The sequence below is a fragment of the Excalfactoria chinensis genome, chromosome 20, assembly GCF_039878825.1.
Source record: "Excalfactoria chinensis isolate bCotChi1 chromosome 20, bCotChi1.hap2, whole genome shotgun sequence".
NCBI classification, from domain to species: Eukaryota; Metazoa; Chordata; class Aves; order Galliformes; family Phasianidae; genus Excalfactoria; species Excalfactoria chinensis.
The window spans coordinates 1,355,091-1,368,236 of NC_092844.1; the positions used below are offsets into that span (position 1 = coordinate 1,355,091).

General features: G+C 46.8%; 2 protein-coding genes across 2 annotated transcripts; both read right to left on the minus strand.

Moving 5' to 3' along the window:
• Positions 1 to 4,194: 4,194 nt before the first annotated feature.
• Positions 4,195 to 5,918, minus strand: NPPA (natriuretic peptide A). Its single transcript, XM_072354487.1, has 2 exons — positions 5,799 to 5,918; positions 4,195 to 4,512 (listed from the first exon to the last, which is right to left on the minus strand). The coding sequence occupies exons 1-2, from the start codon at positions 5,916 to 5,918 to the stop codon at positions 4,195 to 4,197; spliced, it is 438 nt and encodes a 145-aa protein (XP_072210588.1).
• A 3,561-nt stretch (positions 5,919 to 9,479) lies between these two features.
• Positions 9,480 to 10,338, minus strand: LOC140261256 (natriuretic peptides B-like). The gene is made up of 3 exons (XM_072354488.1): positions 10,001 to 10,338; positions 9,616 to 9,904; positions 9,480 to 9,505 (listed from the first exon to the last, which is right to left on the minus strand). The coding sequence occupies exons 1-3, from the start codon at positions 10,094 to 10,096 to the stop codon at positions 9,480 to 9,482; spliced, it is 411 nt and encodes a 136-aa protein (XP_072210589.1). The 5' UTR covers positions 10,097 to 10,338.
• Positions 10,339 to 13,146: the final 2,808 nt, after the last annotated feature.

The window sequence follows — 13,146 nt, forward strand, 5'->3', positions numbered from 1 at the left end:
ACATAGAAAGCCTCTCTCTGTACTTTGCCTTAAAGAATAAATAAATCAATTCCCTCTCTTCACAACTCTGCTTCTTCTTCTGTGCAGGGCTTTACTGATTCTTTCAGAGATCAGTTGGGAGGTAGGAAGGGCAGGTCTGACAAACGCTTTCCTTTGCACATTAAAGACCCCAAACTCTGATTGCAGCCGTAAGCTGCTGCTTTCTTTGGAAGTACGTCATCACTTGGTGATGGAATCTGCTGTGAGGAAAACAGAACCTATGTGTGATGCAGCCTCTTGTTCATAATGAGTTGTACTGCTGGGAAGGGAGTGGGGTGTGCTCATCACTCTTCAGGTTATGAACATCAGTTGTACCACTTTGTTTTGCTCAGATAAGATGACAGGAGGAGAGGACTCGGATGCTTATTAGAAGTGATCAGTAAAAAGAATCCGAGACAGCAGCAGCAAGATGGCCAGCAATGAGGTGTGAGAGCCCCTTTCTGTGATCCTAAGGTTTCTTCCTGCCTTGTTTCATTCATGTTTTTTCTTCTTTCTCCTTACTGTAATCTTGAGACCCAACTCTTCCTACTTGTGCTGATGGCTGGAATAGCACTTAAAGAGTGGCGTCCATTGCGTTCTTTCTCTCGCTCTGTTGAAGGATTGGGTTTTGGAGCCAGCAGAAGGTTCCCTTTTAAAGTTTCTGGTCCACCAGCTCTCACTGGGGTGGCAATGATACAATACCTACCAGGGAATGGACAGTACTGGGACACCTGCAGCAGGGCACACTGCTCATGTTGATGCTTCACACTCAAAAGGTGTGAGTGTGAGGACCCCAGACCAACCGGGCTGCTTTTCCAAATGAGGCTGTACAGTGTGTATGAAGCACACCCGTGTAATTACTGCATTTCCAAGTTCAAAGGAAAAAAAGCTTCTCAACGATGTACCACCAAGTCAGGATTACTTCTAGCAGATGTTACAAAGTGAGGATGAAGTGTGGCACTGCAGGAGGTGGCAAATGTCACCGGAGCCTGGTGGAGAGTAACTGGTGGAGAGGGGCTGGCCCTCCTCTGATCTCACTGGGATGTTCCTTCCTTTGCACGGTAGCACTTGGGTACATCTTCGATGTGCTGTCGGTGAAGGTTTGTAAGGCGCTCAGATGCCCAACGGCGTGGAGCAGGGCAGGGTTTCAGAGCTGTCCTGTGCTCGGTGCTGAACAGCTGCTCGTAATGTAATCGCTGTTATCTGGAGTCGCCATCAGCTCTTGCTTTGCGGCAGTAGCTTTGTCCCCGAGGCATCCTGTTTCTGAACTGTTTTACCATTACAAGCTACACTGATTCCTCGTCTCAGGTCTGACTCATAGCACGGCTGCTAGAGCAAAACTGAAGTGCTTGTTTGGGTGTGTGGGCACTGGCCTATTTCCTACACTGTTATCAGTACTTAGTGCAAACCTTGCCTTCCCTTAGGGGCTGCTTCTTAAGAAGGCGTGGATCTATGGGTGTGAAGACAGTGGGAATACATTAATCTTTGCTCCATGCTCTCACAACAGGCTGGTGATGCCCATTTCTTCTCTAGTGCTGTTCCTCCTTTGTCTCCAAAAAGTTCTGCCAGGATTAATTTCCAAAGCGTATAGGCACTGAAGGTAGATCCACTGCGAACCTGAAGGAAGCTCCTCATGTTTAGATGTGGATTCAAGCAGGACTGAGTGCTGCTGAAAGAGAGCACAACCCAGTTGGAAGGAATAGCTGCGTCCCTTCGTAGCTGGCACGTGCAGCTGTGCAACTTACTGCAATGAAAACAGCAGAAGGGATGAAGCATCATCATGTGTCTGCTTCTGTCTGCATGAAGAGGAAGGACTGCAATGTGAATTTAGCACCTTGTGTTACATACAGAAGAACAGGACCCTCCTTTGGTTGTCTGAGCCATGAGCCCAAGAACAGGGTGCTGGGAAGAGGTGTTCAGCTTTCAGGTGCCCTTGCGTTCTCCATACAGAGTGGGTTGCTTTTGCCTTATGCTTATTGGGGACTGTCTGTTCCCTCTTCTGTGCTGTGGTAGCTCTGCTTCTCCTTGGGAAAGATGCTCTTTGCACATAGAGCTGATCGGTGCTGAGTTTCTCTCATTCAGCTTTTCCAAGTGCCTTTTCCTGCACTCAATCCTACTCTGACCTGTCTGCATGGTTTCCCTGGGGGAGGTTTACAGCTCAGTGTGTTTATGGGGGTAGCACTAAAACTCTAGCCACAGAGATGCGTTTTTCCTAGATTGCCAGCTCTCAATTAGGTTCTCCCAGGCCGCAGGGTCTATTAACATGCTGTCTGCAAGCCAATACAGACCTGTTCCACCGGGAACTGGCTTGCTCTTAATACTGGACCCACCTGGCTTTGGGTCAGGCAGTGCCAACTCTTCTTACCATTTTTAGCATGTTCCACTGAACTCGTGAGTGTTTTGTGCCCTGGGGAGCTGACAGGGAGGGATAATTTGCAGAGCCTTGATGCATCCATGCAAGTTTTGCTTGACTGGGTACAATTCAGCTCCAGCAAGGGCTCTTAGTATAAGAGTATGAGGATTGGTTTTACATCCTTTTATAGCTGTGTGTGGGAAATCAGGCATGCAAGCACATTGTTAGCACTCTAAGTTCACTACAACTGTGGTTTCTGAGAACTGTTGTCAACAACTGACATGGCGCTGGCACCCTGCCTGTCCCAAGAATCATTCCTCTTCAGATAGACTTCATTGATGGATGTATGTGCTCTTTCACCAGCAGAGTCCATCCTGGTGCTATGCTCTTACACTCTGAATGAGCTTTCCTGGGTGCTCCAGTAATGGATGCTGGAAACAAGACCCTAACTAGATCCTCACCGTAACCCAGTTTCCAGTGGTTTGTGCACTCACTGGGCAGTTGTGTAGAGTATGAGTTCAACGCTGTTGATCCCAATGGGATCCTTGGGATGCTAACTGAACACTTCTGGCACTATAGATCTATGGGGAGGATGTTGGGGTAGTGCCTGGCAAGTGTGGCTTGGGACAGATTCAGATCATAGGTGTAAAATCCAGCTACAATATTTTAAATGACTAGTATTCCTCTTAGCCGTGTTCAGAACTGTGTGATTCCCAGAAAGGAATGTTATGCACAAGCTTCTCATAACTGAAGTGATCCCACCTGCCCTCAGTACTGTGATAGAATTCATGCCCATTGAGGAGCGTCAAGAAGCACAGGGCATCAGCAGCTCAACCACATGCAGAGTGAGACAAGACGCAGTCAATGACGTATCTTTCTGTTGATGCTTATAGCCTTTATTTGGTCAGTGCTAGAAAGCATATACAATGAATTCCCTTTCCTCCCTCTAGCCAGCTTGTAACTCGTGGAATTTTGCAATAATCTTTACTTCTTTTCTTGTAAACTTTGCTTAAGTGAGGGATTTGTGGCAGTGGAGTGGCAGCTGCATTGGCTGAGTAATGTGTACCAGCAAAAGGACTTTCTTATCACTGAAACTACATTTATGTTGTGGGTCTTCCAGTGTTGTGCAAGCTTTTGCCTTTTTCCTCCTGCTAATCTGTTATAATTTCTCAGCGTAGAGAGGAAAACTCTAGGGAAAAACTCATTCTTTTTCCAGCTTCATACTTTCTTGGTCTCGTGTAAGTGAGATCCAGCCTTGTGGGTACCAGAGTACCAATAAAACGTAGGCTTTTGACTTTAGGAAAATACAAGAAATTTTAATGCAACAGACAGGAGAGAGGTCCAGCATAGATATCTAACGTGTTAGTTTTATTTCAAGATGGTCTCAACGGTGCTAGAAATGTTATTAAGAAAAAAAGAGAGAGATAGAGATCAAATAAATAAATAAATAAATAAATAAAAATAGGAATAACTTTCTGTTTGATGAGTTTAGAAAGCGTCCGGCTTTCATCTTGGGAGGAACAGGTTCTGTGAAGCGTTCATTGGGTCAGGAGGTGGTCCTAATTCTTCCTGGAACCTGCAAACCAAACGTGCAGTTTAAGTGTTACTGGAATCTTTCAGTATCTGCCACCATTATCAGCTGTGCTTTCATCCGTCTAATCAATAGACGTGAAGTTTATTTTGGAAAGCCAATATTAGCTTAAAGGTTAGACTAAAACGAGCTCCTTTCTCAAAGTGTTTACTCAAAGCGTTTAACTGTTTCTTATTGTTAAAGACTTAAATCTTGCTCCTCCCTTGCTGCAAAAACATGAATACAGCCCGTCTTATTCACCAGAATGGCTTAAGTTGAACTCACCATTGCAGCCCATTCCACTCAGGGAGCCAATCCTATCGATTCTTCTGCCGAAGCAGCCAGAATCTCTCATCATCCTGGGCATCTGCACCCCCCTCAGCCTCTTGAGGAAGGGGTTCCTGTAGGACAGAGGAGTGTTGGATGCTAGCTTGGGTTCAGCTTTCTGCTCATCACTGTCATCTATGGGTTCTGGTGGGATCTCCTCTTGGGTTTGGGGCTCTTGCAGGTCAGGATTGGACTCCAGGGCTTCAATCAGTGCGAACTTATCCTCCAGTCTCTCCAGAAGAGCCTACAAGAGAAGGATTAATTTCATAAGACTCCTGGTTTCATGATCATTTATTAACTCTTCCACTCATCTGACTCTGAATTTGTCTATGGTTCTACAGCCACCTTTAAGGAGTCTCTCAGGTTGGATTCCAGAGATGCTGGTGGTTCCTGAGCTCTGTCCTCTGTATTAAATCTCTGTTTATATTAATTCCACCTATCTATAGCTGTAGCTGGGAGCTAACTGAAGCTGTCTGCCAGAGAATTGTATCTCACTGGCGCGGATAGAAGAGCTTTTGGCACAGAAGCAAAACAAGAGATACCACTCAACCCAGCAACGTTAAACGATTTCAGAGTACTTCTGAATCCATAGTGACTCCCATGTTCCCAGAGGCTGCCTGCACTGCTGCTGATCACCTGTTGTCTCTCTCTTCTTACTCTGACTAAAGTCATCTGCTTGCCTGTAACCTCTAATTGCTGCAGTAGGCATCACTGTGAGAAGCTCCTGGTGTTTTCTGCTACTCTCTGCCCTAGGGGTTACAGGATTTCTGCTCTTTTAAGCAATATGCATCTCCTTAACAATACCTATATGAAAAAGCTGTCTGCTATCTAACCTTCTGAGCACCATTCTCTGTAATTTCTAAAGCTTTGAATAACAGGGAACCTGCTCAAGGGCATCTCATCCAGTTAGAAGAATCTGATTGTCCATCTCTGGAAGTAAGCTTGAGAGGAGTGAACCTTATGGCTTGCTTCAGGGTGAGTTGTGTCACAGTTACATGATCACACTGTTCCTCTTGGTTTGCACAAGTAGTTGTGCAAGACTTTGAGTGCCCTGCTTCACCTCCCATCCGCAGGCAGCTCTATTCTCTCATATCCCCAAATCCAAAGCAGTAGGGCTGTCCTCGCTATACCTGCCACTCAATGGGATAAACCCACTTGGAAAGTTTTCTATTTATTTTTGTAGGGTTGCCATCATGCATTGCTATGTTTTTTTTCCTCCAGGATATTGCTCTAATTCATTAAGAAACCCAAAATGAGGCGACTGATTAAGAGAAGAAGGGCGAAAACCCAAAGCAGACGTCTCATATTCTGTTTCCCATTGCCACCCAGCAACTTGGGTGACCCCAGCACTGGAAGGTATTGCCCTACAAAGCTTCTCTGAAGCCCTGTGAAGAACCAAGACTTTAACCACTATGTGCAATTGCTAATGTAGCTATCTGACCATACAAAAGAAAGGCAAAAACACCATTGCATGCTCTTCTAAGTTCCCCTCTGAAAGTATAACCCTGTAAAAACAAAGAGTCCTCTTACCTCCATGCTGGCCAGTTCTTTGGCAGGGCTGAGGTTGTAGATGGGGTTGGCTCTGCTGGGTTGCAGCTGGATGAGAAGCAGCAAGAGGAAACCACAGGAAAATGAGCCTCTAGTGTCCATGGCGCTGGGTTCGTTGGGAATATGTGAAGTTCAAGCTGTTTCTTCGAGTTGGCTCTTCAGGTCTCTCTCTTCTTTCTCCTGTCCTCTCTCTTTCGAAGCTTGTCTTTTATATGGTTTGGTGTGATCTCTGCTTCCTGGGTTATCAGGGGGTTTATCTGGGGCGCATTCCAGTCCCACTGCAGGCATGCGGCTCTGTCAAGGGAAGATTCCCTTTATTAGCTGTCATTAGGCAGCAGCTGCTGTTGCTGAGGAATGTATGTCACAAGTCAGTGATTTCATGTCACTCCCCCTCCTCTTGATACCAGGCGCTGTGATTACATAGTCCAGTTGGAAATTCTTAGCAATTTTCCTTCAAGAGACCCCTATGGTCAGATTTTACAGAGGTGGGAAACAACCGCTCTAAACTCTGCTCAGTTAGAAGATTTCCATAGGGAAATTACTATTTATAAGGAAAGCAAGAAGCTTTTCCGATGAGTATTTGGTGGAAAGCAAAGGCAGAAGATAGATCTACTTTTAGGATACCGAAAGAACCTTGTGCATTCTCCTTCTATATAAGGAATACGTGTAGCCACCGCATGCCACGGAGTGTGCTGAAAATCTCAGGTTTGGGCCATTTCTCTTTCCCCATCGCTGCAGAGGTGAGATCACAGTTAAGACTTTATATTTGTATGTTGCCAACAACAGAAGCACCCAATCTGCACCTCCTCACAGCTGCTGTGGGGACACTGAGTGTCTCCAGCCCCATGGAAATGACTTTGGCAGCACGGAAAAGCTCTCTTATTATAATGTTAACAGCTAGACATTTAAACAGCGGGCTTTCCTTAAACATCCATGGTAAGGTTTGACCCTGCATTAATAATATTGAAAGAGGAGGTGTTCAGATTCTGCAATAATTTTTGTGTGCTGGTTTCTTTGAGAGCTGAAGGTTTTCAAGCTTAAGCTGAAAACTGCCTCAATTTAAATGAGAATTTACAGCGATGCAGATCTGCTGCCAGGTCTTCTTCCAGCATCATCTTTAGTGCAACTAATAAAAGCTACTCTTTACATATTTCAAACCCTGAAGCACTTTGTGCTGCATTCTCCTGGCATTCCTTATACTCAAAACTGAAACGAGAGTGGATATGTGACAAGGTTTCCTATGTCAGCCTTGTAATAATTGGTTGAGTTTTCATAGGAATGTGGCTCTTGAAATAATCTCCAGGATACAGCTTCTAAATAAGAATAGAGCAATGAAATACCTTCTTGTGTCTTAGCAGTGTTTGTGTACAAACATTCGGACACACTGTTCACATGATCTGCCTACCAAAATGATACAGGAAAGGGCACTCTCAAGGTTGTGAAGTCGAGCCCAAATACTGCTTTATTTCCCCGGTATAGATTGAAGTCAGCCCATCCATACGGTCTTATGAAGCAGTTCTCATTTCTGTATTACTCTGTGCTCCAGCCCGTTATTATTTAGTCCTGTTCAAATTGTGGTAAAGAAAGAGTTACCAGCCTGGCAGCTGCGTTATTGACACTCCGTGCTGCAGTGCCTTTATAATTTGATCATTAATTGCAAGTGTTTTCTTACTTATCTTCATTCTGTAAGCTGAGAATGGATGAGTATCAACATTATAAATGGTATTCATTAATACCGAGTGTCCAGTTTTAAGTAATCTGTTGCTGTTCTTTTCCTTTCCTTTTGCTCCCACCCACCAAATATTCTCTATCTCTGTCTCTGCTCCATGTCAGTTTTGCCTTAGAGCTCAGCACATCTATAAAGCAAACCCAGCTCTGAGAAAGAAGGAACATGGTATCAGTCACACTCGGGCAATATTTAGCTTTGAGTGGCCTGAGTGAAACAATCAATTATTGCCTTCAGTGACCTGACCCAAAAGCTACTCCTTTCTTTTATTAATTAGTTCACTTTCATTCTTCCTCATTCCACAGAGGATAGATGAAATCTCGGGGCCCACCTGTAGCCTCTAAATATCGTTCCAATGTGGGGGTTCCTGTGCACTATTTCATGTAGCCTGTAGGAGAGCATACGGATGTGACGAACTGACTGGCAGTCACGTTAGCTGTCGTGTTTGCAGATTCTGCCCTCTGTTATCCATCGGACAGCTCTGCCAAAACAAATGGAGTGTAAAATGATTGAACTCAGCTATTAAGCTCACTTGTTTGGCTGCTTGGGGTATCTCAGCATCGTCACCCTTGCAAGGCTAATATGAACTTTTAGCTTTACAGTCCAGCAGTGGATGGACAAGACTAAGGCATTCCCCATGCTTTGCTAACCATTTGCATAGTAAATACCCTGCTAGGTTCTTATGAATACATACTGTGGCCAGTTTTAGGAGTGGGAATTTGGCACGCTGCTCCAGTCTCACAGAGTATGGGACAGGAGCTGAGGAGGAGGAGGATCTCAAGAGGATCCTGAAAGGAGCAGGGATAGTACATGGACAGAGCTCAGCTGGGGTTAGCACTGCCACTACCCCTCCAGGATAGTGAGGTGTCCTTTTATTCAGCCCTCTAAGGCTGCCCTTAGGGATGATGTCATACGGATGCTTTCTGCTGATATATCTGTTCCAGGCACATGCCCTTCCATGGATGTCCATTTTACTGATGCATTGCAACTGAAGGCCACAAGAATGTGTGCTCAGAGCCCCTTCAGCCTGACCTGGGGTGTCTGCACCTCCACCACTCTGGGCAACGTGTGCCACTGCCTCACCACCCTTCTTCTTTATATCCAAACTATATCTCCCTTCTTTTAATTGGAAACCATTTCCCCCTGTCCCATCACTATTGGCAGGGAGGTGTTCCATCCCTCCTCCGGATACGCTCCAACAGGTCCACATCTCTCCTGTACTGAGGACACCACGCAGTGCTCCAGGTGGGATCAGCAGCACAGAGGAGACTCGAGACCATCAGTTTGGGAACCACGAGTAAAAGGTAACGATGTGCGATGTGTCCCTGCAGGGGCTGCTTTCCTCGCTGCGGGCTTCTGGCGTCTGTCCCCGGTCCTGAAGGCCTGGCTGCCCTTCGGCTGCTGCCAAATGTATTTTTAAAGCCATGCAGCTCTTGTGTCCTCAGTGACACTCCGTGGCGGCCCGCCGTGCCAAACATGGGACAGGGCATGTGTAGGACACTACTTGGAATTAACCCCGAGCCCTTTGCTCACTTACTGGGAGGATTCACAGCCAGCGGCAGTGAAATGCTTGTGGGAGGTGTCCCAGCTCCCTGCCAGGGGCCTTGGAATTGACCCTGGTGCCCAACAGTGCCTCTCCAGCACAGCAAGGAGGGTCACCGGAGTGATTCCCTCGCATGGAATGGTGCCATATGGCCCTTTAGACCTGGCGAGGTGATCTGGCCAGTGCCAAGGACCAAGCCCTTAGGGCAGAGGGAGTGGGGGAATGGGGAGGGGTTCTGCATCTGCGTTCTACCCTGAGACCAAAGAAAATACCAAAGGCAGTGGAGGCTTTGTACAAAAGTTTATTGCTATATACCCCAGACTCCAGAAGCACCGAGGAGAGCCTGGCTGTCTGGCAGAGGGACAAGACCAGTGCTTGAGAGCCAGTCCTGGCTTCAGCTTCTCCTTCTCCTCCAGAAACCTGCAGAAAATAAGGGGAAAAGAGCTGGAGGGGGAGAGGATCTGCTCAGAGCCAGCTGTCCCTGTCCCTGTCCCTCCACAAGGAGCTTCTGGGTCTGACCCAGGACCTACGGGCTTTGTAGTGGTTGCATCCCAGCCCCGTCTGTGCGCCGATCCTCTCCATCCTCGTCCCAAAGCAGCCAGAGAATTGCCTCCGTCTGTAGGAGGAGAGGAGGCTCCTCCACTGGCTCTGCCCCTCTGCCAGTTGAGGATGGCTGGGTGCTGGCAGCAGGGCACCTGCCGGGCTGCTTTCTAACCCCAGGAGATCCCACTCAGAGCCATCAGCCCCAGCACCCAGCTCGTCTTCCAGGGCTGGTGCTCCTTCCTCCTCCGGGAGCTGCTCCAAAGCCTCCAGGAGCTCCTAAAGAGGGAAGCAAAGGTGAGAAGCGGCAGCTGCAGCAGCGGATGGGCAGCCCTGCTCTTGTCCCCATGTCCCCAGGTCTCCCAGCCCCAGTACCTGCAGGGACTGCAGCTCTGCATCATTTTCACCTCCAGCCCAAGGCATAAAGAGCAGCAGTAGCGAAGTCCTGTAGCAAAGAGCCAGCAGCTGCATCCTCTCTCTCTCTCTCCTTCTCTCTCTATTTCTCTTCCTATCTTACCCCCAGCTCTCCCTGTGTTTTCACTTTACCCACAGAAGCCTCTCCTTATATCCCCGCTCTCTGCCCAGAGGGAGCTCAGCTGCCTCCTTCCAGATCCCCACAGGAGCCAGAGCTCTGTCTCCCAGCCTCGATAAGGGAACTGGTTACAACTGGACCCACAGGTGACCCTCTAGGAGAGGGGGGTTCCCTGAGTGCAACACCTCCTTCAGAGGGAGAAAACTGCCCCGGGTCACCTCCTCCCCTCCTGGCAGCACTTATTCTCTTAGTGATTCCTCCCCCCCCCCCCTCCACTCTCCATCTCTGTTAAGGAGGAGGTGATGCAGGGAAGGACCTTGTGCTTTTTGCTCTGCCTCACATCCACAGGTGCCCAGCAGCTGCCCTGAGAAGAGGGTTGATTTCCAGTCCAAGGGATGCATCATTTCTCATTGGTGGGAGGGAGAAGAAGGAGCTGGAATTGTTCCCTGTCTGCAGCAGCTCCACGCAGCCTTTTCTACTCTGCATACGTATTTTTGTTCCTTGTGAATAGAGCGAGGTTTGGGTTTAGGGGATTTTACAAGTTCCTGTGCTGATGAATCTTACCTTCTTGGGGGGGTTGGAATGGGATGATCTTTAAGGGGAATGGGATGATCTTTAAGGTCCCTCCCAACCCATTCTGTTATTCCTCTGGCATTCCCTTGCAACCTTCTGTACCAAGGATCAAATCAAGTTGATCCTTCTAGATCCCTTCAGAATACAGGGGCAGAGCAGCAGACAGTCCTTTCATTCACTGACACCTGAGCAATTCCAGCAGGTCTCTGCTTCCTGCACCCTGTGTTGGACATTGATGGATCAATCTCTTTGATTTCAGTAGAAATGCAGTGATTTCTGCTTGATCTCAGGCTCTGCCCTTCAGCTCAGCAAAGCCAAAGAATGTTCAAAAAACATGGAGATGTGGTGCTTACACACGTGGTTTAGTGGTGCTATTAACAGTAGGTGGATGGCTGGATTAGATCTGAGAGGTCTTTTCCAAGCTTAATGATTCTATGATCCTATAATGCCTTTTCTCTGAGTTCAGGGAGTTTTACACTAAGTTTTTGTGGACTTTTACTGCCACGTACTGTATTGCAACATCCATTATGCTTTCACATTCCCTTCCCTGCCTACAGCTGACATCATTTGTCTTTGATTGGGACCAAACTAGCTATATCAGGTGGTGTAGGACCACTCTCTCTGCATCCAGCAGTTGGCAACTTGTTAAAGCATCACATCAAACCTCCTTTCCTGAAAGAAGAGCCATTTGGGGAAGGTATGTGCATGTTTCATGGTGTTATTTTACTGTAGGCTTTTCTTCCCATCTCCTCCTATAACCCTGGTTGGTAAATTCATGAGCTGCTTCTTAGTGGGGATGGAAGTGACACAGCTAGAGCTGAGCTTCCCCTGTCTGACTGGCATGCTAACTTCAAAGGTTAGCTTTGATTGTGTAAATGCTAATAGAACTCAGCAAATTGCCTAAGGTACAGACACATCTGGCTTCAGTCCTAGGGATCTAATTACGGGGCCTTTTATGTGAAATAAATGGTTCTTTCTTTATGAAAAGTGGCTTTTTAAATGTTCACCTCAAATGCCAGCTGATAGGGTGGCACGTTACGGCTCAACGTCTGGGGAGTTGAAGCTCTTATCAGTTTCTTATTCACCTGCTGTAGGATTCTGTTGACAAACTGACAACTCAATCATCAACCTCCTCAGACCTCTGTTATTTTATCCACAAATAATTCCAAGGTAGAGCAGCTGGGTTTGTAAACAGGCTGAGGATGTTCAGGAAACAGATTCTGGTAGCATTTCTTCTTCCTTATTTTTAAGTTTTTAGTGTTTTCAGCATTGAAATCCCAGCATCAGGAAGCTCTCATGCCTATGAGAATATACCTGCTCCTAGGGCTACTGGAGGGAAGCTGTCAGACCCAGCATCATTAGGAAGGAGGTTACACCTTCCCAATGGCACCAGCTGTCACAACATACTTGCCCTTCATTGCTTGACACCATAATGTCAGCAGGCTGTGTGGATTCACCTTGCTGCCAATAGGTTGCAGCTGGGCCATGCTAGCATGCCCAAGAGGGAATCTATTTAAGAGAGCTTGAAGCTTCATGCGGGGTTTCTGCAAGTGAGAATCTGCTTCTTCTTACTGTAAGTCTGGGAGAAAAGAAGTTCTCTTTCTGAAGGATACTGAGTTAGAGCAATGAATGTGCAGACTGGGGTCTTTGTATAATGGAAGCTACAGAAGGGAGAGTTTTATATATGTGGTCCAACCAGGCTGTAGAAATCTAGGGGGATTTGCCTATGAATGGGGCTCCATCTAGAAATGCTGTTTGCACTAACCATGCTGTGGCAATAGCACTAAGCCAATGCTTTACATGTCTAGTGCAAAGTGAATGATGCTGACAAATGGAGGTATTCTGTTACCCTCCCATCCTTGCTCTAATTCTCCACGACTGATGAAGTACTCCATTTACTTGTTGCTTTGCTTAGGAAAGGCAGCACAAAGAATTCATTTCATGGGTTACCCCATTGTTTGAGAGGCTCAGTGGTGCCTGTGGAAGTGGTGAGACCATTCCTTGCCAGCAAGTGACTGTTTGGGGTGTTTTACTGTTGCTGCTGATTTGTTATCGAATTAACTTAAGCAGAGTAAGTAGGAAACAGCATAAGACCTCATAGAGGCTGATAACGAGGGCAGCTTGCAGGATGTGTTTTGCAGTTCCTGCTCAGGGTTTGTGGCACTTTCACATTGTTGATAACCTCCTAACTGGTGGTCTGTGGAGATAAGGATTCTGAAGGCTGAAATAGCCATAGACAGGTAGAATTAACACTGGGTTTCTAAATATGCAAGGTATATTAGAAGAGATTAGAAGAAAATACAGAGAGGAGCTGCTGGTAGTTTGGGCAAGGCGGGACTGTCTCCATTGGCAAATAATTCTGTGCTTTCTTGTATCTGATAGACAGCTCTTAAACCCTTGTATGTGATGCTCTTAT